General features: G+C 42.6%; 1 protein-coding gene across 1 annotated transcript; it reads right to left on the reverse strand.

Moving 5' to 3' along the window:
- Positions 1-65: 65 nt before the first annotated feature.
- On the reverse strand, positions 66-22,678 carry LOC115175109 (tumor necrosis factor alpha-induced protein 2-like). Its single transcript, XM_029734303.1, has 11 exons — positions 22,347-22,678; positions 18,517-19,201; positions 17,859-17,973; positions 17,120-17,242; positions 15,530-15,624; positions 14,820-14,912; positions 11,640-11,766; positions 9,495-9,620; positions 9,246-9,401; positions 7,621-7,742; positions 66-553 (listed from the first exon to the last, which is right to left on the reverse strand). Exons 1-11 carry the CDS (start codon positions 22,483-22,485, stop codon positions 337-339), a joined length of 1,998 nt encoding a protein of 665 aa, XP_029590163.1. The 5' UTR covers positions 22,486-22,678; the 3' UTR covers positions 66-336.
- Positions 22,679-26,892: the final 4,214 nt, after the last annotated feature.

A 26,892-nucleotide genomic window follows, 5' to 3' on the forward strand; every position in this document is an offset into this window, starting at 1 on the left:
TCCAAACTTCTTCCATTTAAGAATCATGGCCACTGTGCTGTTGGGGACCTTCAATGCTGCAGAATGTTTTTGGTACCCTTCCCCAGATCTGTGCCTCGACACAATCCTGTCTCGGAGCTCTACCAACAATTGCTTCGACCTCAAGGAACCGCTAATAGAGTATCAACATTTAGGCAAGCAGATAGTATTTAATCACAATTGTGGAATGCACTTGTCCATCTATCCCTTTCCACTTGTACACTCACCTACACAAGAGTAGACTTGCTAAGTGAATGTGCATACAGTACCATTGTAGACATCCGAGAGGAGCGCCAAAATGGGTAGATTGCCCAATGTCTAATCCTTGCTTAAATACCGCCTTCCCCCATAACAGATGCACGCTGGTCTGCCCATGCACCAAGTTTTGCCCGTTGGGACCTTGGAGAAGAATGGTGGGATGGTATTGAAAGTGGTGACCGTGGGCCGGTTCTCTACTAGGCTCTCTTTGATACCTTGGACATCAGCCGTGGATAGGTTGTCTTTGAGGGAAAGCAGAGCCGAAATATGTCTCCAACTGAGAAAAGGTGGAAGAGCAAAAAAACAGTCATCAACAAAGTTCAAAACACTCAATTTTAGTCCATTAAACTTAATCAATATACAGTCATGTGACAAAGTAAGCACAACCCCTGGAAAGTGGTCTTTTTTTGTAAATATTTGGACAGATGGATATGTAATCTTCACTTCTACACTGTTGACAGATGAAGGTAACCTAATTTAACAAATGAAACTTTAAGATTATACTTTGTAATAATTTATTCATCAAAAAGTAACAAAAATGCAATTCCATAGTGCACCCCTAGCTTCAATAGCTGGTGTTGCCCCCTTTGGCTGAAATAACTTAATGCAGTAATTTCTTGTAACTGTCTATCAGTCTCTTATATCGACTTGGAGGAACTTTTTCCCACTCGTCTTTACAGTACTGCTTCAACTGTCTCATGTGCGAGGGATTTCTTGCATGCACGGCCCTCTTCAAGTCCCCCCACAGCATTTGGACAGGATTGAGATCTTGGCTTTGACTCGGCCATTCCATAACCCTCCATTTCATCTTGTTGAGCCATTCTGTTGTAGCTTTGCTTGTGTGTTTTGGATCATTGTCCTGTTCCAAGATCCATGTTCGGTTTAGTTTCAGCTTTTTGACAGATGGCCTCACATTCTCCTCGAGAATTCTCTGGTACCATATGGAATTCATGGCTGACTAAATGATGGCAAGTTGGCCCTCAGGCAGCAAAGCAGCCCCAAACCATGCTTTACGGTTGGTATGAGGTTCTTCTGTTCAACAGCAGTGTTTTTCGTTTTTGCCAAAGAATGGCATCTGGCATTGTGGCCAAACAACTCCACCTTTGACTCATCTGTCCAGAGCACATTGTTCCAGTAGTTTTGGTCTTTATCCAGGTGTTGTCTGGCAACGTCAGTCTTGTTTTGATATTCATTTTTGAGTGCAGAGACTTCTTCCTTCTTGACCTCCTATGTGGGCTAAGTTTGTACAGTCCCTTTCTGACAGTTGACTGTCATTGATTATGGTAAGAGAGGCCTGTAGATCCCTTGATGTTACCCTGGGGTTGTTAGAGACTTCTATGAGCATCTTTCGGTCAGCTCTTGGGCTGAATTTGGTGGGACGACGTGTCCTAGGTAGATTGCCATTGGTCTGGAATGATCCGTCGGACACTGGAATGATGTACTTCGAATTGCTTGGAAATGGATTTGTAACCCCTCCCAGACATCAATTATCTTTCTTCTGAGGGCCTCGGAGGTCTTTTGATCTTTGCATGATGTGTTACCACACACCCATATGGTTACGACCAAACCAGACCAAGTTTCTAATCTTTATGGAAGGCTGGGCCCTCCAAGGTACTCTTTGATGATTCCTTAATCATTTGCACCTGTTTTGGTGCACCTGATTCTAATTTTAGTTGATGGTAAAGTTAGGGGTGTACACATTTTTTCTACATAAGAACATTTTTGTTTATTTGAATTGCATTTTCAAATATTTTTCTGTTTGTGTGCGATTTGTTAAATTGGGTTACTTTTATCAATGAATGTGGTTGGAATGTAGCTTAAATATTAATTTGTCCAAATATGTATACATTTTGTTTTACTTACTTTCACATGCCTGCAGTTCAAAACAGTCCATTTAAGTCCATTATGGTTCATCAACATAGTTCAAAACAGTCCATTGTAGTCCATTATGGTTCATCAACATAGTTCCAAATGTCTAAGTCATGCTAAGCTTGAGTGAAGTTCCTGTACAGAGTGCAGGTCTTGACATTAACTTTTTTTAGCCAGGTGTCCTTCATTCAAAAGCTCTATTCACTTGTCCCAAAATGTATTGCTAAAAATACATATCCGAGACAGAAAATTCTGTACTACTAATTGAAAAAAAAAAAAAAAATTTTTTTTATATATATATATATATATATATATATATATATATATATATATATATATATATATATATATATATATATATATATATATATATAGTCAGATGCGATTTGATTATTAATGTTATTTTGATAACAGTGCACAACCCCTTACTCTCCAACAATATGGAAACGATAACAAACTGAATCTGCATACGATACAATAAATTACATCAGTGAATTCATTGACATTTTCCCATGTGGGGCAGAATTGATTGATTACTGAATAGAATAATAACCTATGTCAACCTATGCCAGGCTAATTAAAGCTGCTTAATAACGTCTGTTTACCTCACAATAGCAACATACATGTATAATCTCGAAAGCGCAGAGATCAAAATGCCACAAGACCCAATAACTCACACAATGAAGTTCAAGTCCACATGTTGGTGAATAACACACAATTACCCACAAAGATACATTTTATAAAAGTTACTTTACTGATGAATTATGTATGACTATATGCATGTGCAGTACTTATAGGACTAAGGAAGTCAGACATGGTGTATACCTACTTACTACTTTAAATGAGAATCACATTCCTGTATATCATTTTAGCAGGGAGGCAGACATAGACAGAGACACGTGTGGGTCTGTGTGATGAGTCATCCTCAAGCTCATCTCTGTCTTAACTCTCCCCCTTACTAATCGTCTCACCTCTGTCGCTGTTGTCTAGACAACCAGGAGTTGATCCCTGGTCTATGTTTTCTCAGACTTGAAGACCACTGTCAGCATCAAAGTCTTCCAAGAGAGGAACCTCCACCGACAGGACCATGAGCCTCTGCAGTTATAATTTTGAACTCATGGCTTGGTTTTTGCTCTGACATGGACTGTTAACGGTGGGACCGTATATAGACAGGTGTGTGCCTTTCCAAATCATGTCCAATCAATTTAATTTACCACAGGTGGACTCCAATCAAGTTGCAGAAACATCTCAAGGATGATCAATGGAAACAGGATGCACCTGAGCTCAATTTTGAGTCTCATAGCAAAGGGTCTGAATACCGATGTAAATAAGGTATTTCTGTTTTTTATTTTTAATACATTTGCAAAAATTTCTGAACCTGTTTTCATTTTGTCATTATGAAGTATTGTGTGTAGATTGATTACATTTTTTTTATTTAATCAATTTTAGAGTAAGGCTGTAATGTAACAACAATAGTAAAACTCAAGGGGTATGAATACTTTCCGAATGCACTGTATATACAAAAGCATGTGGGACACCCCTTCAAATTAGTGGATTTGGGTATTTCAGCCATACTCATTGCTGACAGGTGTATAGAATCGAGCACACAGCCATGCAATCTCCATAGTCAAACATTGGCAGTAGAATGGCCTTACTGAATAGCTCAGTGACTTTTATCGTGGCACCGTCATAGGATGCCACCTTTCCAACAAGTCAGTTCGTAAAATTTCTGCCCTGCTAGAGCTGCCCCGGTCAAGTGCTGATATTGTGAAGGGGAAATGTCTAGGAGCAACAACAGCTCAGCCGTGAAGTGGTAGGCCACACAAGCTCACAGACTGGGACCGCCGAGTGCGTAGCACATAAAAATCATCTGTCCTCAGCTGTAACACTCACTACCGAGTTCCAAACTACATCTGGAAGCAACGTCAGCACAATAACTGTTTGTTGGGAGCTTCATAAAAGGGGTTTCCATGGCCGAGCAGCCGCACACAAGCCTAAGATCTCCATATGCAATGCCAAGCGTCGGCTAGAGTGATGTAAAGCTCTCTGGAGTGACGAATCACTATTCACCATCACCCAGTCCGATGGAAGAATCTGGGTTTGATGGATGCCAGGAGAACGCTACCTGCCCTAATGCATAGTGCCAACTGTAAAGTTTGGTGGAGGAGGAATAATGATCTGGGGCTACAGCATTCAATAACATTCTAGATGATTCTGTGCTTCCAACACACCGTTGGAAGCACAGAATCATCTAGAATGTTATTGAATGGCAACAGTTTGGGGAAAGCTCTTTCCTGTTTCAGCATGACAATGCCCCTTTGCACAAAGCAAGGTCCATACAGAAATGGTTTGTCGAGATCGGTGTGGAAGAATTTGACTGGCCTGCACAGAGCCCTGACCTCAAACCCATCAAACACCTTTAGAATGAATTGGAATGCCGACTGCGAGGCAGACTTAATCGCCCCCAAAATCTGTGCCTGACCTCACTAATGCTTGAGGCTGAATGGAAGCAAGTCCCCCGCAGCAATGTTCCAACGTCTAGTAGAAAGCCTTCCCAGAAGAGTGCAGGCTGTTATAGCGGCAAAGGGGGGACCAACTCCATATTAATGCCCGTGATTTTGGGATGAGATGTTCGACGAGCAGTGACCAAAGTATGTGGACATGTAGTGTATCAAAGGGACGCAAAAGGCACTCTTTTCATGGATCAACCCTCTGCTTATATGAGGCACACGCAGGTTTGGCTTTTACACTAGGCAAACTCCACATTTAATCTGAGGGACCCATTTTGTTAGTCTTGTGTCTTGTGATTGGGGTACTGTGAAAGCAGTACCTGGTCTTGTGATTGGGGTATTGTGAAAGCAGTACCTGGTCTTGTGATTGGGGTACTGTGAAAGCAGTACCTGGTCTTGTGATTGGGGTATTGTGAAAGCAGTAACTGGTCTTGTGATTGGGGTACTGTGAAAGTAGTACTAGGCAGTGTTGTAGTACTCGAGTCCAGGATTTTCATGACTTCTCATTCGACTTGGACTCGACCATTGGTGACTTGGACTCGCCTTCTTGACCATTGGTTACTCGGACTCGCCTTCTCGACCGTTGGTTACTCGGACATGGACTCGGACTTGCCTTCTCGACCGTTGGTTACTCGGACTCGCCTTCTCGACCGTTGGTTACTCGGACATGGACTCGGACTCGCCTTCTCGACCGTTGGTTACTCGGACTCGCCTTCTCGACCGTTGGTTACTCGGACTCGCCTTCTCGACCGTTGGTTACCCGGACTCACCTTCTCGACCGTTGGTTACCCGGACTCACCTTCTCGACCGTTGGTTACCCGGACTCGCCTTCTCGACCGTTGGTTACCCGGACTCGCCTTCTCGACCGTTGGTTACCCGGACTCGCCTTCTCGACCGTTGGTTACCCGGACTCGCCTTCTCGACCGTTGGTTACCCGGACTCACCTTCTCGACCGTTGGTTACCCGGACTCGCCTTCTCGACCGTTGGTTATTCGGACTCACCTTCTCGTGACTTGTATTTGCACTGGATAGGCGACTATGATAAGCAGAATATTAGTAGCACTGTATGCGCAGAGCAGCGAGGGTTCTGTTCTCTAGCAGTGGGAACAATGCGCCACACCCGGCATACACAGCCACATCAGCTGGTGATCTGTGGGGGAGCATGCGATAAGTGTGGGCAGGCAGGCTCTGCCTCCAATCATAGGCTACACATCGCTCAAGCGACTCTTTCTTCCCTGTAACCACCAGTCACCAGCCTACTTTTTAGCTTTGCCTGGTTAAGAAACACAAACTGCTTTACGAAATTGAAAATAATAGTTATTAATAGTAAAACTATAGTTTAGCTATTTGTCTCTCTAGCCCCTTCAGTATAGAAAAGTAGGCTGTCTTTGAGTTTGTCGTCTCGCTCTACTCTCCCAATTTCCACCCTGCATCCCATAGCCAGGTTCTGACAAGTCTCCCTTCAATATCAGTGGGCAATTACAAAAATTGCAAATAATAACGAGGGCCCGGTTTCCCAAAAGCATCTTAAGGCAACGTCCATTTAAAAAAAAAACCTTTGTAGGAGCATCGTTAGATCTCTGAGCTGTTTCCCAAAACCATTGTTACTAAAGTTGCTCTTGAAAATGCTCGTTATTTATCATCGACTGCCACTCGTAGAACAGCTAAGTATGTCGTTAGTAGCTTTTTTGCCCTTCATACACAGTAGATCTGTCTTTCTATGACCGCCGATAACTTCAGAACTAATGTGACAGTGACTGCAAATACAAAGTTGCCCATTTCTTTGCATAACAAGTGAAGGATATAAAGACGCTTCAAATGAAATGACTGTATTAAAAGATACATACATTATAGGCTACATAGACCTTTATACTGTAATTTGAATGATTTTGAAATCAAGGTCATGTTAATTCAATTGAGTTTTATTTAGCTATTTGTATGCTACAGTCTAATTTTTACCTCAATATATATGTAATTATGTGTATTGTGTAACGTGCACAATGATGTGCCAAATCTTGATCAGATTCAGTACATCATTACAGGGTAAACATTAGAACAAGCCACATCAATATTTGTAGCCATAGGTAATAATATTTCTCTAGGAGCTGATCCGTGGTCAGTATTGTGCAATCATTATAATGTTAAGGGTAGGATTAGAAAGAGAGCCCTGATCCGAGAACAGTTAGCGAACGTTCTCTCTGCGTGGTGTTTTTGGAAACGCATGTTACACCTTTAGGCTGTTGTAGGTAAGCCTAAATTCCATTGCTCTCAGGAAACCGGGCCCTGCTCAATCTGATAGGATCCAATTTCGTCTAGAGACCATTCATCCTGACCTACCTAGTTAAATAAAGGTTAAATCCCTTGAAAACATCATGATTGATTTGACATGACTATTGAACATTATATAAAAATAAAATGTGTGTGAGCCTGTGTATGAATTACCTTGTTTCATAGGCTACTGTATATTGCAGGCAATTATGACCATTGGGCAACAGGAGGAAAATATTTGCGTTACTTCAACGCTCACATGAAAATCTTTCATGTACGAGCAAGCAAAAAACTTCAGTAACCAAAATACCAAATATGTCTAAACAACCCTGAATCATTTGTTTTGCTTTCAAACGTTTTTTCAGCAGATGGTGCAAAGAGCGTAGTGCAATGTCAAATATGTATCAGAAATATAGAGGAGACCAGAACCATGTCGAACTTCAAAGCTCCGACCCAGTGACTCAGACTTGAGCACTGGGAGTCGGATTTCAGCCATAGACCATTGGTGACTCGGACTTGGACTCAACTCGGATTTAGCCATAGGTACTCGAGCACAGGGGACTTGGGACTTGACCTTGAGATTTAGTGACTCGACTACAGCACTGGTACCAGGTCATGTGACTGGGGTTCTGTGATTATGTGAATGTAAACTCTCCATCTGTCTTCAGCCTGTGGAGGAGCTGTCTGTCTGTCTCACCTAAGGTCTGGGAAGTCCCTAGCCAGGGTGACGATCTCCAGCTGGATGCTTCCTGGGTCCTGCAGTCTGACCACCTCCGCCATTTTAGGGAGGACCTCACTCAGCCAGTTTATTTTGGACCCCTGTGGACAGTGGATAGGTATGATTATGCATACTTTCATATATTTAATGTTTTCCATTCGAGTATTATGACATTAAAATGTCTACTTTACTGTTTTGAGATGTTTACATTCACTTTAAATAAAGTTGCATTTCATTTGATACTACACTGAACAAAAATATAAACGCAACATGTGAAGTGTTGGTCCCATGTTTCATGAGCTGAAATAAAAGATCCCTGAAATTGTCCAAACATACAATAAAAGCTTATTTCTCTAAAATGTTGACAGACCTCTCCCCATCTTTATAACCATTGAATCTATATGTTTTGACCATGACAGTTTACAATCTAAGGTAACAACAAGTAATTTAGTCTCAACTTGTTCAACAGCCACACCATTCATTACCAGATTCAGCTGAGGTCTATAAATTAGGGAATGATTTGTACCAAATACAATGCTCTTAGTTTTAGAGATGTTCAGGACCAGTTTATTATTTCCAAAAAAGACTGCAACTCTTTGTTAAGGGTTTCAGTGACTTCATTAGCTGTGGATGCTGATGCTTGTATGGTTGAATCATCAGCATCAGCATTAAAATAATTACAGTTGCAACATCAAATGGTTTTGTGATGAATAAGCCATCTGATTCAATGAAAGATGGAGTTGAATTTATCCTTCTGCCCATAATTTCATTTAAAGTGTTTATGAAAGAAGTTGAATACATTTGTTATCATCTTGTGTTAGAAATACATAGGCTTGCTAACACTCATATTCTTTATTTTATTGATAGCCTATATCTTCCAGAACATTCATTATGGAGGGGTGGAGTGACGAGGTTGGCCTGCTATAGAGCAGCGAGAGAGAAAGCTGGAGGAAGGTGCTGACAGACAGGTGATGAGGGAAGTGTAGCTCAAGATCAAGCTCCTCGTGAAAGGCATGAAGAGGGATGGAGAGAAAGGTTGAGAAAAGGGGAATGAGAGATTGGAGAAAGAAAGAAAACAGAAACATGAGCAAGCAGAGAGACGGAGAACGAATGAGAGGAGAAAGAGAAGGCTGGAGGACATAGTGGGGAAAAAAAGAGACGGAACTGAAAAAGAACGGAAGGTTTGGAGGGCGAGAAAAATATGGGCGGGCGAGAGAGTGAGTGCATATTTCCGGAGGAGAGAAAAAGAGAGATGGAAAGACATGAGAAGAGAATGGAGGAGGACAGAGAATGAGAAGAGAAATAAAGAGAAGGAGAAACAGGCTGAGGACATGAAAATTAGAGAGGAGAAGAAAAAGAGCAGACACACTGCAGAGCAAGAGGAAAACCTAGAAACGAATGCAGAATGGTCAGAGACTAAATAAAGTGAAAGTGATGATGAAGAACAATACAGTACATAGAAAGTCAAAGCTTTGAAGTGTTTGAGTAGTTTTTGTGGGTCAGAGCAAGAACAATGCTATTACTTCTATGTGTTTGTGTACACACACGCTCAAGCTGTATTAACTGCAAAATGAGGTGTGTGTGTGTTCGTCTTCAGTGCTTACCGCTTCAGTAAAGTAGGTGCTCAGTTTGCTGCTGTCTTCAGCCAGTAATTTGGCTGCCGCCTCCTGCTGCTCCTTGTCCTTCAGCTTCATCTTCTTCTTCATCATCCTCTTCACATACTCCACCATCATCTCCATGTGGAGCCGGCCCAGCAGCTCCTACACACACACACGTCCATATGTGTGTAATGTTACTATGTGTGTAATGTTACTATGTGTGTAAGGTCAATGTGTGTGTGAGTGTAAACTTACCTCCATACAGATGGGTTTGAGGTCTGTGAATTGCTGCATGTGTCTGTCCAGTTTCCCCAGAACTTCATCCAGTACCATCTGACCCCCAGTAAACCAGGCCTGCGTCCACAGCCTACGGTACTGCACCTGAGGAGACAGGAAGTCATGGAGAGGTCAATATCTGACCTTGAAGCAGTTGATACCAGTGGTCAGAACATGCTGCAGAGGCACAGACTCATTAGCAAGTTGTTTGTTTTTCTGTTATTTCATAAAATCGTAGAAATGAGCGCCACTTGGTTTCTGCCTGGAAATGACCCAGAGGATATTTGACCCAGTTTGATAGATATTTAGGGGAGACCATTGATAGGATATTGGCCCAGTTTGAATGGCGATGTCCACTGCTCTCAGGGAGTGACTCGACACAGGGCAAGACCATCACCCAGCTGCCCGCTCCGAGGTCTCCACCCTTAACACCGGGCTGAGTCGACACCCCTCTGCTGTTACACAGGGCCTCGATAAAAGCACCACCAGACCTGTTCCAGGTGCAGAGAAGAATCAGCCCTCACTGAACCTCCTGTGTGCCTACTGTAGACATTCTGACATCTCAGGTACTGCAGTGGAGCCCATTGTGGCCGAAAAGCGCAGACCAGCTACGAGCCGTCTGCTGACAGTACTTTTTTTATTCCACCTGTAGTTAGTGAAGTTAGCTAGCTAGCTAGTTAGTGCTAACAGATTGCTAGCAGGATAGCTAGCCATTGTTGGGCTAACAAAATGTTGCAATTGCAACATCAACTATCTAGCTTCTCAGTACCTGATTAACTAGCCATTTTTAAATACTATAGCTGTCATTGTTACTGTAGCCTGCGCATCTTGCTTTTTTTCACAGCCTTCACAAATCCTGTTGTGCTACAGCAGTGTTGATTTTGTTGTCAAATTCAATTTGCTTCCATTTCGTTTCAATGTTGTTGTTTTTTATGCAAGTTGTTGGTATTATAATGGGTCCTTTTTTAAATAAATAAAAAAAGAACAACTGTGCTCCCATTTGACCATGTTTCTTGGAGATCCTTTGAATGGTAAAGTTTTGTGATACTCTCAACTCATCCTATGGTATAAGCACATTCATAACTGTTTAATAACACTTCAAATTAAGGTCACTTTACTTAAGGCATCTATGCACACTCTATAAGGGCTGTTAGGTTCTAATTCTCAGAGAAAATAACTCTACGAACACTATGAAAAGCTTAACCAAGCTAAATTCCTCCCAGAGGATCAATACAGCTGCAGTAGACTAAACATGTTTCCACCAACACAAGTATATATACTCCAATTTAGGAACAACTCCTTCTCTCCAATCCTTACATCTATTATGGTTTGACAGGAAGACAAAGTAATAGGGTAATAAACCATAATTTCTCCCTTAAGGGGGTCTGACTTCAACCCTCTTGATGCCTAATCCAAAGATCTTCACCCATATCCCCTATAGCAATCCTGTGACTTCCTCCCGTCCACCCAACACATTCCAAAGCCATCTGACTCCTACAGATAACCATTAACTTCTGATGTAAAAACCAGTCTCCATCACTCCTCAGATACTATACTGCTGAGTATAACAATGTTCCAAGTTTAACCCAGAATCTAACAGGACATATGACATTCTATATACACAGAGGTTGGTAAATTACACAACATCCTGTTATTACATCTGGTATGTACAATCTAATGTAGCATGTAATAACATATGACATAAGTTGTCAAGAAGACTGTATAATAGTAGTTGTTGTTGTTAACAGTTGACATTAGAGCATGACAACAGGATGAACAGTCATTTATAACACCCATTATAATCGGTTTCATAACATCTCATGCCGTGACTCATAAGTCTTGAACATTACTTACGACAGCTTATGACAAATGTTATAATGTGTTATAATGGCATATGAATGCATGCATAAGGACAGTAAACTGTTACCTAGATTTTAACTATGGTACTGTCCAGAGGCCGTTTAACTCGTGGGTAAGGCAAAATCATGTAATTTGAGAAAGGCTGTCTGGGATTTTGAACTAGATGCCAAAAGTTAACCAAATTAACGGTGCAGATGTAACGTTGTACATTGGAGTATTGCTACACTATTATGCTTGGTGTCTCTGCTGTCCCATGTAGCCTACCCTGAGCTCCTCATGTATGGGGCCGGTGAAGTATCCGTAGCCACAGTCTCTCAGGTCTGCCAATGTGGACATACAGCTTGTCTTGATCTCTTCTGGGATTGACTCCTCTCTTCTCACTATGAAGTCTCTGTAAAGGAGGATCCAATGTCATTACATCAATGTTGGATTTATGAAGTCAAATAAGAGGTTGGGAGGATTGGAGGGATAGAATGACAATGGCAGTTCAAAGGTACTTTCAATCATCGAGCTGACAAGGTCAAAATATGTTGTTCTGCCCCTGAGCAAGGCAGTTAAAACCTGTTAAGGATAGGGGGCAGTATTTTCACGGCCAGATGAAAAATGTACCCAAATTAAACTGGTTACTACTCTTGCCCAGAAACTAGAATATGCATATTATTAGTAGATTTGCATAGAAAACATTCTGAAGTTTCTAAAACTGTTTGACTGGTGTCTGTGAGTATAACAGAACTCATATGGCAGGCAGAAACCTGAGAAAAATTCAACCAGGAAGTGGAGGATCTGAGAATTGTAGTTCTTTCTAGTCCCTTTCGAAACTACAGTATCTGTGGGGTCACTTTGCACTTCCTAAGGCTTCCATTGGCTGTCAAAATCCTTCAGAAAGTTGTTTGAGCATTCTCCTGTCACTGGGCAGAGTATAATAGCTCATTCACTGAGTGGACTGCCTGGGAACAAAGAGATTGGATATGCGAGCGCGCTGTTCCTTCTTTTTCTCCTTGAATGAATACGCCATTGTCCGGTTGGAATATTATCGCAATTTTACATTAAAAATACCATAAAAATTGATTTTAAACAGCGGTTGACATGCTTCTAAGTACGGTAATGGAACATTTTGACTTTTTGTGTCTCGAATTGCGCTCGCGCTTTAGCCTTTGGATAGTGACCTGAACGCACGAACAAAACGGAGGTATTTGGACATTATTTCGAACAAAAATAACATTTCTTGTGGAAGTAGCTGTCCTGGGAGTGCATTCTGACAAAGATCAGCAAAGGTAAGAGTATATTTATAAGACTAATTATGAGTTTAGGTGACCCCAAACTTGGCGGGTGTCTGTATAGCTTGCTGTGATGGCGAGCTATTTTAAAATCTGACACAGTGGTTGCATAAAGGAGTACTATATCTATAATTCTTAAACTAATTGTTATGTATTTTGTCAACGTTTATGATGAGTATTTTTGTAAATTCACCAGAAGTTTTTGGTGGGAATACATTTTCTGAACATCACGCGCCAATGTAAAATGCTGTTTCTGGATATAACTATGAACTTTATCAAACAAAACATACATGTATTGTGTAACATGATGTCCTAGGAGTGTCATCTGATGAAGATCGTCAAAGGTTAGTGCTTCATTTAGCTGTGTTTTGGGTTTTTGTGACATATATCCTTGCTTGGAAAATGGCTGTGTGGTTATTTTTGTCTATGTACTCTCCTAACATAATCTAATGTTTTGCTTTCGCTGTAAAGCCTTTTTGAAATCGGACAATATGGTTGGATTAAGGAGAAGTGTATCTTTAAAATGGTGTAAAATAGTCGTATGTTTGAGAAATTGAAATTATTAGATTTTTGAGGTTTTGTATTTCGCGCCATGCTGTTCCATTGGATGTTGGCTAGGCGTTCCGCTAGCGGAACGTCTGTCCTCAACATTAACCCACTGTTCCCCCGGGCGCCAATGACGTGGATGTCAATTAAGGCAGCCCCCCCGCAGGGGTTGGGTTAAATGCAGTGGTGTAAAGTACTTAAGTAAAAATACTTTAAAGTACTACTTAAGTAGTTTTTTGGGATATCTGTACCCAAAAGGACCACCAGGGGGCCAGCTGCCCCAGGCATAGTAGCCCAGCCCAGCATGTGAGTAAAGGTGATCAGAGGCAGTTAAGCACAGCTGACAGTACTAATCACCTATTTTAGTCCACCTACAAGAACCGGCAGTGGGGAAGACTGGAGGAAAAACAGGGTGAGGATTTACCTGATGAAAGGGAGAAGAAGAGGACAAACTACCTCTTGGGAATGGCAACCAGGGATCTGCAACACCAACCGAAAGGAGCTCTCCACGAACGGATAGTTAAGGCAGAGACACACCCGTGATTTATGTTATAGTTAAAAGTTATTCACCTTGTGTTCCTTATTCCTGTAAAGAAGAAGATTTGTGATATCCTTGTGAGATCATCCTTGATTGTGTGGGAGTTTGAGAAGAGAAAATACCTCAATGGAGAACTTTGTTCAATGTAAGAAAACCTGCTCCCGACTCGTATATTCCACCTTTCCGCTTTAGAGAAACCTAAAAATACTTGGTCCGCTCACAGTACTTTATTATATATATTTTTTAACAACTTTTACTTTACTACATTCCCAAATAAAATACTGTACTTTTTACTCCATACATTTACTCCTGGCATCCAAAAGTACTCGTTATATTTTTAATGCTTAGCAGGACAGGACAATGGTCCAATCCACGCATTTATCACTTGAACATCCCTGGTAATCTCTACTGCCTCTAATCTGGTGGACTCACTAAACACAAATGCTTCGGATGTAAATAATGTATGAGTGTTGGAGTGTGTCCCTGGCTATCTGTAAAAAATATATGAAAATTGTGCCGTCTGGTTTGCTTAATATAAGGAATTTTAAATTATTTATACTTTTACTTTTGATACTTAAGTATATTTTAGCAATTAAATTTACTGTTGATACTTAAGTATATTTAAAACCAAATACTTCTAGACTTTTACTCAAGTAATATTTTACTGGGTTACTTTTACTTGAGTCATTTTATATTAACGTATCTTTACTTTTACTCAAGTATGACAATTGGGTACTTTTTCCACCACTGGTTAAATGCGGAAGACACATTTTCAGTTGAATGCATTCAGTTACAACTGACCTTTCCCTTTCCTGGAGTGTCTAAAAGTAGGTAGATAAGTAGAACAAATGATACAACTTCAGATTATGAGACTGCATGCATGTAGATCAAGACTGTTTCATGAGATTGGGGATTAGTAGAAACAAAAAGCATTTATGAAATGCTTATTTAGTGCTTATGAATGCTTTTATGTAAGGATTATACGTGTGTTATGAAGCTCATGTGTATCTAGCTACCCTTCAAATACCAAGCAAATTCATGAAACAAATGACTTGGTGAAATGGACAACGGTCGTTAGCCTACCTGAATTGTTCGATGTTAACCAGGCTAGCTTTCACGACTGCCTGAGTGTTCTCCCCTGTTCTCTTCACAAATTCTTCAAGAGAGCTCTTATAGCTGCAAATATACATTGTACAAAATGTCAACAGGCATCTCCAGGTTATTCTTTATCATGTCAGTAAAATGTTGAATAGTAACACTGCAGTGCATATTACTCATTTGTAGCATACATATCCATTATAAACTAAACAAGGTGAAAGACAGTCTGCAACAAGACAGTGTAGATAGAACACCAAGGTTGAATTACCAACTTTTCCCAGGAAAAAGGTAATGTAGAATTATGCAATTTGTCTGTGTGGCTGTGAAACCAGAACATAGTAAGCTAATTGAATGGCTTTGAGCATGATGCTGGATATCAACGTGCATGTTCACCAGTAAAATATTATTTCGTTCAGTGTGGACAAGCCTAAGCCAAACCATTCAAACTTAATGCAAAAACGAATTTGGTTTTCAATAGAAACTTGGTGAATAAGTTCAGAAGAACAATGGAAAAGCAAACGTTCAACTACGACAGGATGTGTTCATTAAGGCACACAACCTAAATATTTTGCAATGGAAAAGGAAAATCAGCGTTACTTATTGGACAAGTCCAGGTAGTCTCTCTCTGTTTCAGTCCATTTGGTGCCTAAGGAGCACGACCCAGTGGCCAGAGCTATAAGGAATGGTTACACTACCTTATCAAGAAGCTGTCCAGCTGACGCAAGATTCTCTGGGCCCTAGCCTCACTGCCCAGAATAGTCCTGGCCTCTCTCATGGCCCCATCAACAGCCTAGTTAACAGAACAACATACAGTATTAGCACATAAAACCTGACCCTGTACAGTCAACATAGCTTAGAGCAGGGATGGGATTCATTCCATGTCAACTCAATTCAGTGTAGTGTTAGGTTCTAATTCTCAGACTAAAAAACTCTACGAACACTATGAAAGCTTAACCAAGTTTATTCTGCCCAGAGGATCAATACAGCTGCATTAAACAAAACATGTTTCCACCAACACAAGTATATATACCGTAAATTCCGGACTATAAGCCGCAACTTTTTTTCCCAGCTTTGAACCTCGCGGCTTAAACAATGACACGGCTAATATATAGGTTTTTCCCGCATTCAAATTTATTTCTTCCAAAAAAACATTCTGTGACGTGCTCAGTTTTTTGACGGCATGAAGCTTTCATTAGACCAATGAAATTGCCGAACGGGTTAAGGTCAAACAACCTTTTTGTTTACAGTTTAGATTAAATCGAGCGCTCTCAAAACTCCCATCATTCTGATTACGGTAGTCATTTTGTCACCCTCATCATGGCAAAGACACGGAGAAATGCATATGATGCAGCTTTCAAGTTGAAGGCGATTGATCTGGCTGTTGGAAAAGGAAATAGAGCTGCTGCACGGGAGCTTGGTCTTAACGAGTCGATGATAAGACGTTGGAAACAGCAGCGTGAGGAATTGACTCAGTGCAAAAAGACAACTAAAGCTTACTGCTCATTTTTTATTTTTTGTTACAAGCCGTGTTTCGTTAAAGCCTATTTATTTTTGCTACAAGCCGTGTTTCGTTAAAGCCTGTGTAAAGTTAATTTGTTTCAATGTACCGGTAGGCACCTGCGGCTTATAGACACGTGCGGCTTATTTACGTTCAAAATAAACAACATTTTTAAATTCAGTGGGTGCGGTATATATTCAGGTGCGCTAAATAGTCAGGAAATTACGGTACTCCAATTTAGGCACAAATCCTTCTCTCCAATCCTTACATCTATTATGGTTTGACAGGAAGACAAAGTAATAGGGTAATAATCCACAGATGTCTATCCGTCTCCCCTGTAGCAATCCTGTGACTTCCTCCCGTCCAACCAGCACATTCCAAAGCCATCTGGCTCCTACAGATAACCATTAACTTCTGATGTAAAAACCCTCTAAACCTCAGCACTCCATCAGTGACATGAATAAGTATATTTTCATATTCTCAAAACCCAACAGTAGAAATGTATGACATTCAGTGCATTTATTAAATATTTCTGATTTGTGGCGCTCATTGTTTTGAAGTCTGAAAATATCAGACAAGCCTTGGCATTGGAGGTTAATGTCAGTTTAAATGGAATTATGTCAAGGTTGACATGTTAATATGAAGCTTGTATAAAACCATGCGGGAGAAAAAACTACTTCATATCTGTAGTATGAAAACGAAGAAGAACATGTTCAGGTCAAAGACAGAGTAGGGCTAAACACAGAAAAGTACAAGAAGAAGTAGTAGTAATCCAATAGGTATCAACCTGTATGATGTCAATGGCCAGAGGACAGAAGCAGTACCCGTCAATGAGTTCTGGACTCTTTCCACTGAGCCAACCCTCCTCCTTCTTACTGAGAGCCTTGGAGAACCAGGTCCTGACTGTACTCTGAAAACGACATAGCACAGGTCATCACAAGTCTGTAAGTTTGACACTACGGTTCTGAAAGATATTCCATGCAACATTATAAAATAGTCCATTATTTACAATTCTAAAGCAAGTAGACTGGTCCCAGATCTTTTTTTGCTATCTTGCCAAACCCTACACTCTTATAAAAAAGAGTTCCGAAAGGGTTCTTCGGCTGTTCCCATAGGAGAACCCTTTTTGGTTCCAGGTAGAACTCTTTAGGATTCCATGTAGAACCCTCTGTGGAAAGGGTTCTATATGGAACTCAAAAGGGTTCTACCTGGAGCCAAAATGGGTTCTTCAAAGGGTTATTCTATGGGGAGAGCTGAATAACCCTTTTGGAACCCTTTTTTTCTAAAAGTGTAGGGATTGGAACGATAGCACAAACATCTTGGACCAGGCTACTTTCAGAGTGCTTTAGAATTGGAAATAATGTATTTTTTTTCAAAGAGCGTATGGTCATTGTCACACCATAGGAGTTGTCAAGACAGCACACACAACAGATCTGGGACCAGGTTACTCTGAAAGGATGGTCTAGAAGTATACAATTGGATTTAGCCTGTTCCTTAGATTTAGCTGTTTCTGGCATCCTGTTTACCTCTTTTTGTAGTAGATACTGCTCCTCCAATGTTGTGAGATCCTTCTCAGATAAAAGAGTTCCCAAAGACTCAATGTTGATGTGCCCCTCAAGGTCTTTGTGTTTTAAGATGTCACTGAAACAGATATAAAAATGGTATAACATGTTGCAAATGACATCATGTCATTGATAGAAACCATACAAGACATCTCAGAAACACTCAAAGATTGTACAAGGCAGGAGGATAATGTAGAAAAACTTCAGCTATCAGCTACGCAAAATATGCAGCATATATGTTAGCAGACTTTCTAAAAAGGGAACTAGCCTTTTTTAAAAGGGGAAGGTCATGATTTTACAACTTTGTTAAATGATTCATCATCATGTAAATAGTCTATGGGTCTGGAGAAACTATAATCCATGGTTCAGTTCTTTAAACAGCCACTACAAACTTCAGCTAACTTTAGCCACTGCTAGCTAACAATCAATGGAAGTGATAGGGGAAATTGTGCAATTTTCTAAATGTAATGCCCAATCAACTCAAATACATATGCGGTTTGACATCACTTAAATGGGATTTGTTTTTTTAAAAGAAGATTGCACAATTGCCCCTATCACTTCCACTGATTGTTAACAAGCCCTTCAAGAATCCAGGGCAACTGCCCTCCCATTTCCCACTTACTTTGGATAGTAATTGTTCACCCAGCAGAGGAGGTAGTTACAGTCATCCACATCGAGCCCAGAGCGGGCCAGTTCTGTTAACCTTGCTGAGAACTTCTGATGGTAAAGTCTCACGTACAAATTGCACACGTCAAAGTCTGGGGGGTAGCAGTCCCTCACATCACTTGCAACCCTGAGAACGTCCTCCTTCAGACACTTGCCCATCCTACACACCTCCCTTTCCATGGACGTTGACAGGTTGCTATTACTAACGCTGACATTGTCCTCCTCCACTGCCGCATTCCTCATTCGAGAATCCACAATTTTTTCAAGCAGGGTGTCGTGGGTGAGCCGGCACTGGTGTGGCCGCCACACGGGGGTTTCGCTGCTGCCCTCGCGCCGCCCTTCCCATTGCTGGTCCTTCTCTTCCAGCAGCGTTATGGTTTCCACCGCACTTCGAAGTATCTCTAGGTGTTCCCCTGAGGGTGTGGAACTAAAGGTGGTGTGAACTGCCATCCATAAGTGGAGCAGCAGGGTTTCATAGTCTTTATGGAGCGTGTCTTCATCGTCCTCGTTGCAAACCTGACCCAACCCCTCTACAGTCATGGTTTCTTGGTCAAAGAGCTTGTCCTCTCGCAAGAGCAACTGCTGGCAAGCCTCCACCAAGCGATTTTCCTTCAGGTTCTCCAGAAAGTCCATAATCACCTCTGAAAAAAAAAGTAGAATTCAGGTGAATGTTTATGACAATCACAGACCACCAAGTACAATGATTGAATTGTTATTTTAGTGCAGTCTGTACATGACAATGAACGGTGACACACACACATATATATATATATATATATATATTATATACTGCTCAAAAAAATAAAGGGAACACTTAAACAACACATCCTAGATCTGAATGAAAGAAATAATCTTATTAAATACTTTTTTCTTTACATAGTTGAATGTTGTCCCGTCCTGACCAGCAGAGTAAGTAGTATTTTGGTCAGGACGTGGCAGAAGAAGTCTGTATGTGTTTTCTAGTATGTCTGTTTCTGTGTTAGTCTTGTGACTCTTGATCAGGAACAGCTGGATATCGTTGTTCCTGATTGGGAGTCATATATTAGGAGTGTGTTTTCACCTGGGGTTTGTGGGTTGTTGTTTTAGCACTGCTTTATGGTAGCCTGCTAACTGTCGGTATATTGTTTCTTGTTTTTTGGTGTTCATTTTATTCTAATTAAATAGTAAGATGAGCATTCACATCCCGTCTGCATTTTGGTCATCCATTCACCACGACAGCCATTACAAATGTGCTGACAACAAAATCACACAAAAATAATCAATGGAAATCCAATTTATCAACCCATGGAGGTCTGGATTTGGAGTCACACTCAAAATTAAAGTGGAAAACCACACTACAGGCTGATCCAACTTTGATGTAATGTCCTTAAAACAAGTCAAAATGAGGCTCAGTAGTGTGTGGCCTCCACGTGCCTGTATGACCACACTACAACGCCTGGGCATGCTCCTGATGAGGTGGCGGATGGTCTCCTGAGGGATCTCCTCCCAGACCTGGACTAAAGCATCCGCCAACTCCTGGACAGTCTGTGGTGCAACGTGGCATTGGTGGATGGAGTGAGACATGATGTCCCAGATGTGCTCAATTGGATTCAGGTCTGGGGAACGGGCGGGCCAGTCCATAGCATCAATGCCTTCCTCTTGCAGGAACTGCTGACACACTCCAGCCACATGAGGTCTAGCATTGTCTTGCATTAGGAGGAACCCAGGCCAACCGCACCAGCATATGGTCTCACAAGGGGTCTGAGGATCTCATCTCGGTACCTAATGGCAGTCAGGCTACCTCTGGCGAGCACATGGAGGGCTGTGCGGCCCCCCAAAGAAATGCCACCCCACACCATGACTGACCCACCGCCAAACCGGTCATGCTGGAGGATGTTGCAGGCAGCAGAACGTTCTCCACGGTGTCTCCAGACTCTGCCACGTCTGTCACGTGCTCAGTGTGAACCTGCTTTTATCTGTGAAGAGCACAGGGCGCCAGTGGAGAATTTGCTAATCTTGGTGTTCTCTGGCAAATGCCAAACGTCCTGCACGGTGTTGGGCTGTAAGCACAACCCCCACCTGTGGACGTCGGGCCCTCATACCACCCTCGTGGAGTCTGTTTCTGACCGTTTGAGCAGACACATGCACATTTGTGGCCTGCTGGAGGTCATTTTGCAGGGCTCTGGCAGTGCTTCTCCTGCTCCTCCTTGCACAAAGGCGGAGGTAGCGGTCCTGCTGCTGGGTTGTTGCCCTCCTACAGCCTCCTCCACGTCTCCTGATGTACTGGCCTGTCTCCTGGTAGCGCCTCCATGCTCTGGACACTACGCTGACAGACACAGCAAACCTTCTTGCCACAGCTCGCATTGATGTGCCATCCTGGATGAGCTGCACTACCTGAGCCACTTGTGTGGGTTGTAGACTCCGTCTCATGCTACCACTAGAGTGAAAGCACCGCCAGCATTCAAAAATGACCAAAACATCAGCCAGGAAGCATAGGAACTGAGAAGTGGTCTGTGGTCCCCACCTGCAGAACCACTCCTTTATTGGGGGTGTCTTGCTAATTGCCTATAATTTCCACCTGTTGTCTACTCCATTTGCACAACAGCATGTGAAATGTATTGTCAATCAGTGTTGCTTCCTAAGTGGACAGTTTGATTTCACAGAAGTGTGATTGACTTGGAGTTACATTGTGTTGTTTAAGTGTTCCCTTTATTTTTTTGAGCAGTATATATATATATATATATATATATATATATATATATAGTGCCAATAATTTCTCATGGTGAAAGAAAATATAATATGACACTGAATTTTTTCATTTTGAATTCTTAAAGGATGATAAATCTGACAAATCAATATATTGAGCTAGTAGGCTAGTACTTCATACAGGCTACATCATAGTATATGCACATTGATTAACCTTAAAGTAGGCAGCTTAGTCTATATACTTCACACCCTTGTCTTTTTCCACATTTTGTTGTGTTACAGCCTGAATTTTAAATGGATTAAATAGAGATGGTAGTCACTGGCCTACACACAATACCGCATAATGTCAAAGTGGAATTATGTTTTTAGACATGGACTATTTATGTTATGGGTATGCTTGTAATTGTTAAGGACTGGGGAGTTTTTCAGTATAAAAAACTAACAGAATGGAGCTTAGCACAGGCAAAATCCTAGAGGACAACCTGGTTCAGTCTGCTTTCCACCAGACTGGGAGATGAATTCCAGCAGGACAATAGCCTAAAACACAAGGCCAAATCTACATTGGAGTTGCTTCCCAAGTAGACAGTGAATGTTCCTGAGTGGCTGAGTTACAGTTTAACTTAAACCTACTTGAAAATCTATGGCAAGACCTGAAAATGGTTGTCTAGCAATGATCAACAACCAATTTGACAGAGCTTGAAGAATTTTGAAAAAGATAAAATGGGGAAATATTGCACAGTCCAGGAGTGGAAAGCGCTTAGAGATTTACCCAGAAAGACTCACAGCTGTAATTGCTGCCAATGGTGCTTCTTCAAACTATTGACTCAGGGGTGTGAATACTTATGTAAATGAGATATTTCTGTATTTCATTTTCAATAAATGTGAAAGAAAATTCAAAAAACAAGATTCCATTTTGTGATTATGGGGTAATGTGTGAGAAATAAATACATATTTAAGCAATTTTGAATTCAGGCAGTAACACAACTAAATGTGGAATAAGTCAAGGAGTATGAATAGTTTCTGAAACGCTGTAAATTATACACACACCAGATAGAATGCTGAAGACAAATTCTGACTAATTAATACTGTAGCTAAATGTACCTGTTGGAGGAGGATTACTCTCCACTCTGCAGGTGGTGCTGGGTTTGGGGCTCCGTTGACGTCGCACAAAGCCTGGTATTTTTGGCATTTTCAGTTTATGCCTAAATTTCCCATGTACTGTTTTGGGACTGCCCTGCATTGCAGGCAATAGATTAACCCTTGATGCCACCAGGTTGGGTCCAAGCGCACCCACTTCCTCTGTAAAAAATAATCATATTATTTACAGTCGTCAATATTTTCTCTTTATAAAACCTAACATGACATTGCACAATTTTTTTCTATTGCCTATTATCAATCCGCAACCTCTTACCATTACCATACCATCTTACCATTCATTGTTGCACGGGTAAAGGTCGGTATACAAACTGGATATGAAGTTATAGGCTACAATAGTGGGTTAAACGTGGGAACGAAATGACCGCAGGCGCGCATGTTGCGCAAGAGAGCCAGCGTTATGTCATGTTAACGCATAAGGCTGATATCTGAGTGGGAGTGACTAACAAAATCAAATGGGGCCCCCCTGGAAGTCAGGGTTCCTGGGAACCTACCCTGCATGCCTGATCGCTATTCGGTCATGATTACTACAAGTTTAGATTGCTGGCTAGATTCATTTACCAATTAAAAAATTGTTAGGCGACATGCTAATCAAATCAAATCGTATTTGTCACATGCTCCGAATACAACAGGTGTAAACCTTACCGTGAAATGCTTACTTACAAGCCCTTAACCAACAATACAGTTCAAGAATGAGTGAAAAAAATATGTACAAAATAAACTAAAAGTACAAATAGTCAACCAACAATACAGTTCAAGAATGAGTGAAAAAAATATGTACAAAATAAACTAAAAGTACAAATAGTCAAATAAAAATAACAACAACGAGGCTATATACAGGGGGTACCGGTACCGAGTCAATGTGCGGGGGTACAGGTTAGTCTAGTTATTTGTACATGTAGGTAGGGTAGATAATGACTATGCATAGATAATAAACAGTGAGTAGCAGCAGTGTAAAAACAAAGGGAGGGGAGGCGTGTCAACGTAAATAGTCCAGGTGGTCATTTGATTAATTGTTCAGCAGTCTTATGGCTTGGGGGTAGAAGCTGTTAAGGAGCCTTTTGGTCCTAGACTTGGCACTCTGGTACCGCTTGCCGTGCGGTAGCAGAGAGAACATTCTATGACCTGGGTGACTGGAGTCTTTGACATTTTTTGGGGGCCTTCCTCTGACACCGCCTAGCATATACAGTTGAAGTTGGAAGTTTACAAACAACTTAGCCAAATACATTTAAACTTAGTTTTTCACAATTCCTGACATTTAATCCAAGTAAAAATTCACTGTTTTAGGTCAGTTAGGATCACCACGTTATTTTAAGAATATGAAATGTCAGAATAATAGTAGAGAATTATTTATTTCAGCTTTTATTTCTTTCATCACATTCCCAGTGGGTCAGACGTTTACATACTGTCACGTCCTGACCAGTAAAGGGGTTATTTGTTATTGTAGTTTGGTCAGGATGGTGGCAGGGGTGTGTTTGTTTAGAGTGTTTTGGGGTTTGTTGGGCTATGTGCTTATGTAAGAGGGGTGTTTGTTTAGAGTGTTCCGGGGTTTTTGGTCTATGTTCGTGTATTTCTATGTTCAGTCTAGTCTTTCTATTTCTATGTTTAGGGTTTGTTGATTGACCTTCAATTGGAGGCAGCTGTTCCTCGTTGCCTCTGATTGAAGGTCCTATGTATAGGCGTGTTTGTGCTATGGGGGTTTGTGGGTAGTTGTCTCCTGTTTAGTGTCTGTAGCACCTGGCAGGACTGTTCAGTGTCGTTCGTTGTTTTGTATACGTGTTTCTTTTGTTTTTTCCTTCTTTTCAATAAATAAAGATGATGAGTATACACGTTCCCGCTGCACCTTGGTCCAATCCTTACGACGCCCGTGACAGAACTACCCACCACAAACGGACCAAGCAGCGGAGGAAGGAGCAGCAGAGGAACTATGTGGACTATGTGGAATCATAGACATGGGAGGAGATCCTGGACAGGGCAGGACCATGGCACCAGGCTGGGGAGTACAAACGCCCTAAGGAGGAGCTGGAGGCAGCCAAGGCAGAGCGGCGTCATTATGAGGCATTATACGCGCCGATGGGCAAGTACGAGAGGCACCCCCGATAAAAAAAATTTGGGGGGCACACGGGGAGATTGGCTAGGGCAGGCAGTAGACCTGAGCCAACTCCCCGTGCTTATTATGGGGAGCGTGTGAGACGAGAGCGCCGGTGTATGCGGAAGTGCGCACGATCTCGCCCATGCACACGCACAGTCCGGTGCGAGTGATCCCAGCCCCTCGCAAGTGCTGTGCTAGAGTGGGCATCCAGCCTGTAAGGAGGATGCCTGCGCAGCGCATCTGGTCACCAGTGCGCCTCCTAGGCCCAGGCTACCCTACGCCTGCTCTACGCACGGCAACCATCAGGCCTCTGCACAGCCCAGTTTGCCCTGTGCCAGCACTCCGCTCGTGCAGGGCTACTATTACCATCCAGCCAGGATGGGTTCTGCAGGAGGTGCGCTCCAGACCTCCAGTGCTTACCCATGGCCCGGTGTATCCAGTTCCTGCTCCTCGTACTAGCCCTGAGGTGCGTGTCTCTAGTCTGGTGCCTCCACAGCCAGCACCACGCACCAGGCCTCCAGTGCGTCAGCCCAGTCTAGTACGTCCTGTTCCCGCTCCTAGCACTAGCCTTGGGGTGCGTGTCTCCAGTCTGGTACCTCCACTACCAGCACCAGGCCTCCAGTGCGTCAGCCCAGTCCAGCTCGTCCTGCTCCTCGCACTAGCCCTGTGGTGCGTGTCCCTAGTCTGGCGCTTCCTAAGCCAGCCCCACGCATCAGGACTTCAGTGCGCAGTCCCCGTCCAGAGCTTCCGGCGACAGTTCCTCGTCCAGAGCTTCCAGCGACAGTGCCTCGTCCAGAGCTTGCGGCGACAGTGCCTCGTCCAGAGCTTCCGGCGACAGTGCCTCGTCCAGAGCTTCCGGTGACAGTGCCTCGTCCAGAGCGTCCGGCGACAGTGCCTCGTCCAGAGCGTCCGGCGACAGTGCCCCGTCCAGAGTGTCCGGCGACAGTGCCCCGTAGAGAGACGGCCCACAGTCAGGAACCGAGAGAGACGGCCCACAGTCCGGAATCGGCGCAGCCAGAGTCACCCTACAGTCCGGAACCGGCGCAACCAGCGTCGCACTCCAGTCCGGAGCTCCCAGAGTTACCCTTCAGCCCGAGGTCTCCAGCGACGCGCATCAGCCCGAGGTCTTCAGCGATGCGCCATAGCCCAGAGACTTCGGGAGGGGTAATAATTAATAAGTATTTAGCGGGGGTGGACAGGTTAGGTTGGGGAGTAAGGCCGGAGCCTGAGCCACTTCCGTAGGAGGAGGTTGAGGGGGGGGGGGGTGTAGCACAAGAACCGTCGGTGATGGTGGCCACCCTCCCTTCCCTCCCGTTAGTTTGGGATTATTTTTGTTTTGGGGTTTATTAATTTTTTTGTGCTTATTTTGTGTGAGGTGCATCTGGGGTCTGCACCTTTGGGGGGGGTACTGTCACATCCTGACCAGTAAAGGGGTTATTTGTTATTGTAGTTTAGTAAGGACGTGGCAGGGGTGTGTTTGTTTAGAGTGTTTCGGGGTTTGTTGGGCTATGTGCTTATGTAAGAGGGGTGTTTGTTTAGAGTATTCTGGAGTTTTTGGTCTGTTCTATGTTAGTGTATTTCTATGTGCAGTCGAGTCTTTCTATTTCTATGTTTAGGGTTTGTTGATTGACCTTCAATTGAAGGCAGCTGTTCCTCGTTGCCTCTGATTGAAGGTCCTATGTAAAGGGGTGTTTGTGCTATGGGGGTTTGTGGGTAGTTGTCTCCTGTTTTGTGTCTGTGCACCTGGCAGGACTGTTTAGTGTCGTTCGTTGTTTTGTATGCATGTTTCTTTTGTTTTTTCCTTCTTTTCAATAAATAAAGAAGATGAGTATACACTTTCCCGCTGCACCTTGGTCCAATCCTTACGACGCCCGTGACACAAACTCAATTAGTATTTGTTAGCATTGCCTTTAAATTGTTTAACTTGGGGCAAACATTTCGGGTAGCCTTCCACAAGCTTCCCATAATAAGTTGGGTGAATTTTGGCCCATTCCTCCTGACAGTGCTGGTGTAACTGAGTCAGGCCTCCTTGCTCGTTCACGCTTTTTCAGTTCTGCCCACAAATTGTCTATGGGATTGAGGTCAGGGCTTTGTGATGGCCACTCCAATACCTTTACTTAGTTGTCCTTAAGCTATTTTGCCACAACTTTGAAAGTATGCTTGTGGTCATTGTCCATTTGGAAGATCCATTTGCAACCTAGCTTTAACTTCCTGACTGATGTCTTGAGATGTTGCTTCAATATATCCACATCATTTTCCTCCAAGATGCCATCTATTTTGTGAAGTGCACCAGTCCCTCCTGCAGCAAAGCAACCCCACAACATGATGCTGCCACCCCCGTGCTTCACGGTTGGGATGGTGTTCTTCGGCTTGCAAGCCTCCCCTTTATCCTCCAAACAT

This window comes from Salmo trutta, chromosome 35 (genome assembly GCF_901001165.1).
Source record: "Salmo trutta chromosome 35, fSalTru1.1, whole genome shotgun sequence".
Lineage (NCBI taxonomy): Eukaryota > Metazoa > Chordata > Actinopteri > Salmoniformes > Salmonidae > Salmo > Salmo trutta.

Bases quoted from the DNA above. Each gene is read 5' to 3' on its own strand.
- LOC115175109 (XM_029734303.1), bottom strand. From the start codon at position 22,485: ATGCAGGGCAGTCCCAAAACAGTACATGGGAAATTTAGGCATAAACTG. The intron at 15,625-17,119 runs GTTGATACCTAT...TCTGTTAACTAG, and splicing joins TGGCCATTGACATCATACAG to GCTGTTGATGGGGCCATGAG. The intron at 14,913-15,529 runs GTAGTGTAACCA...GTATATTTGCAG, and splicing joins CTGGACAGCTTCTTGATAAG to CTATAAGAGCTCTCTTGAAG.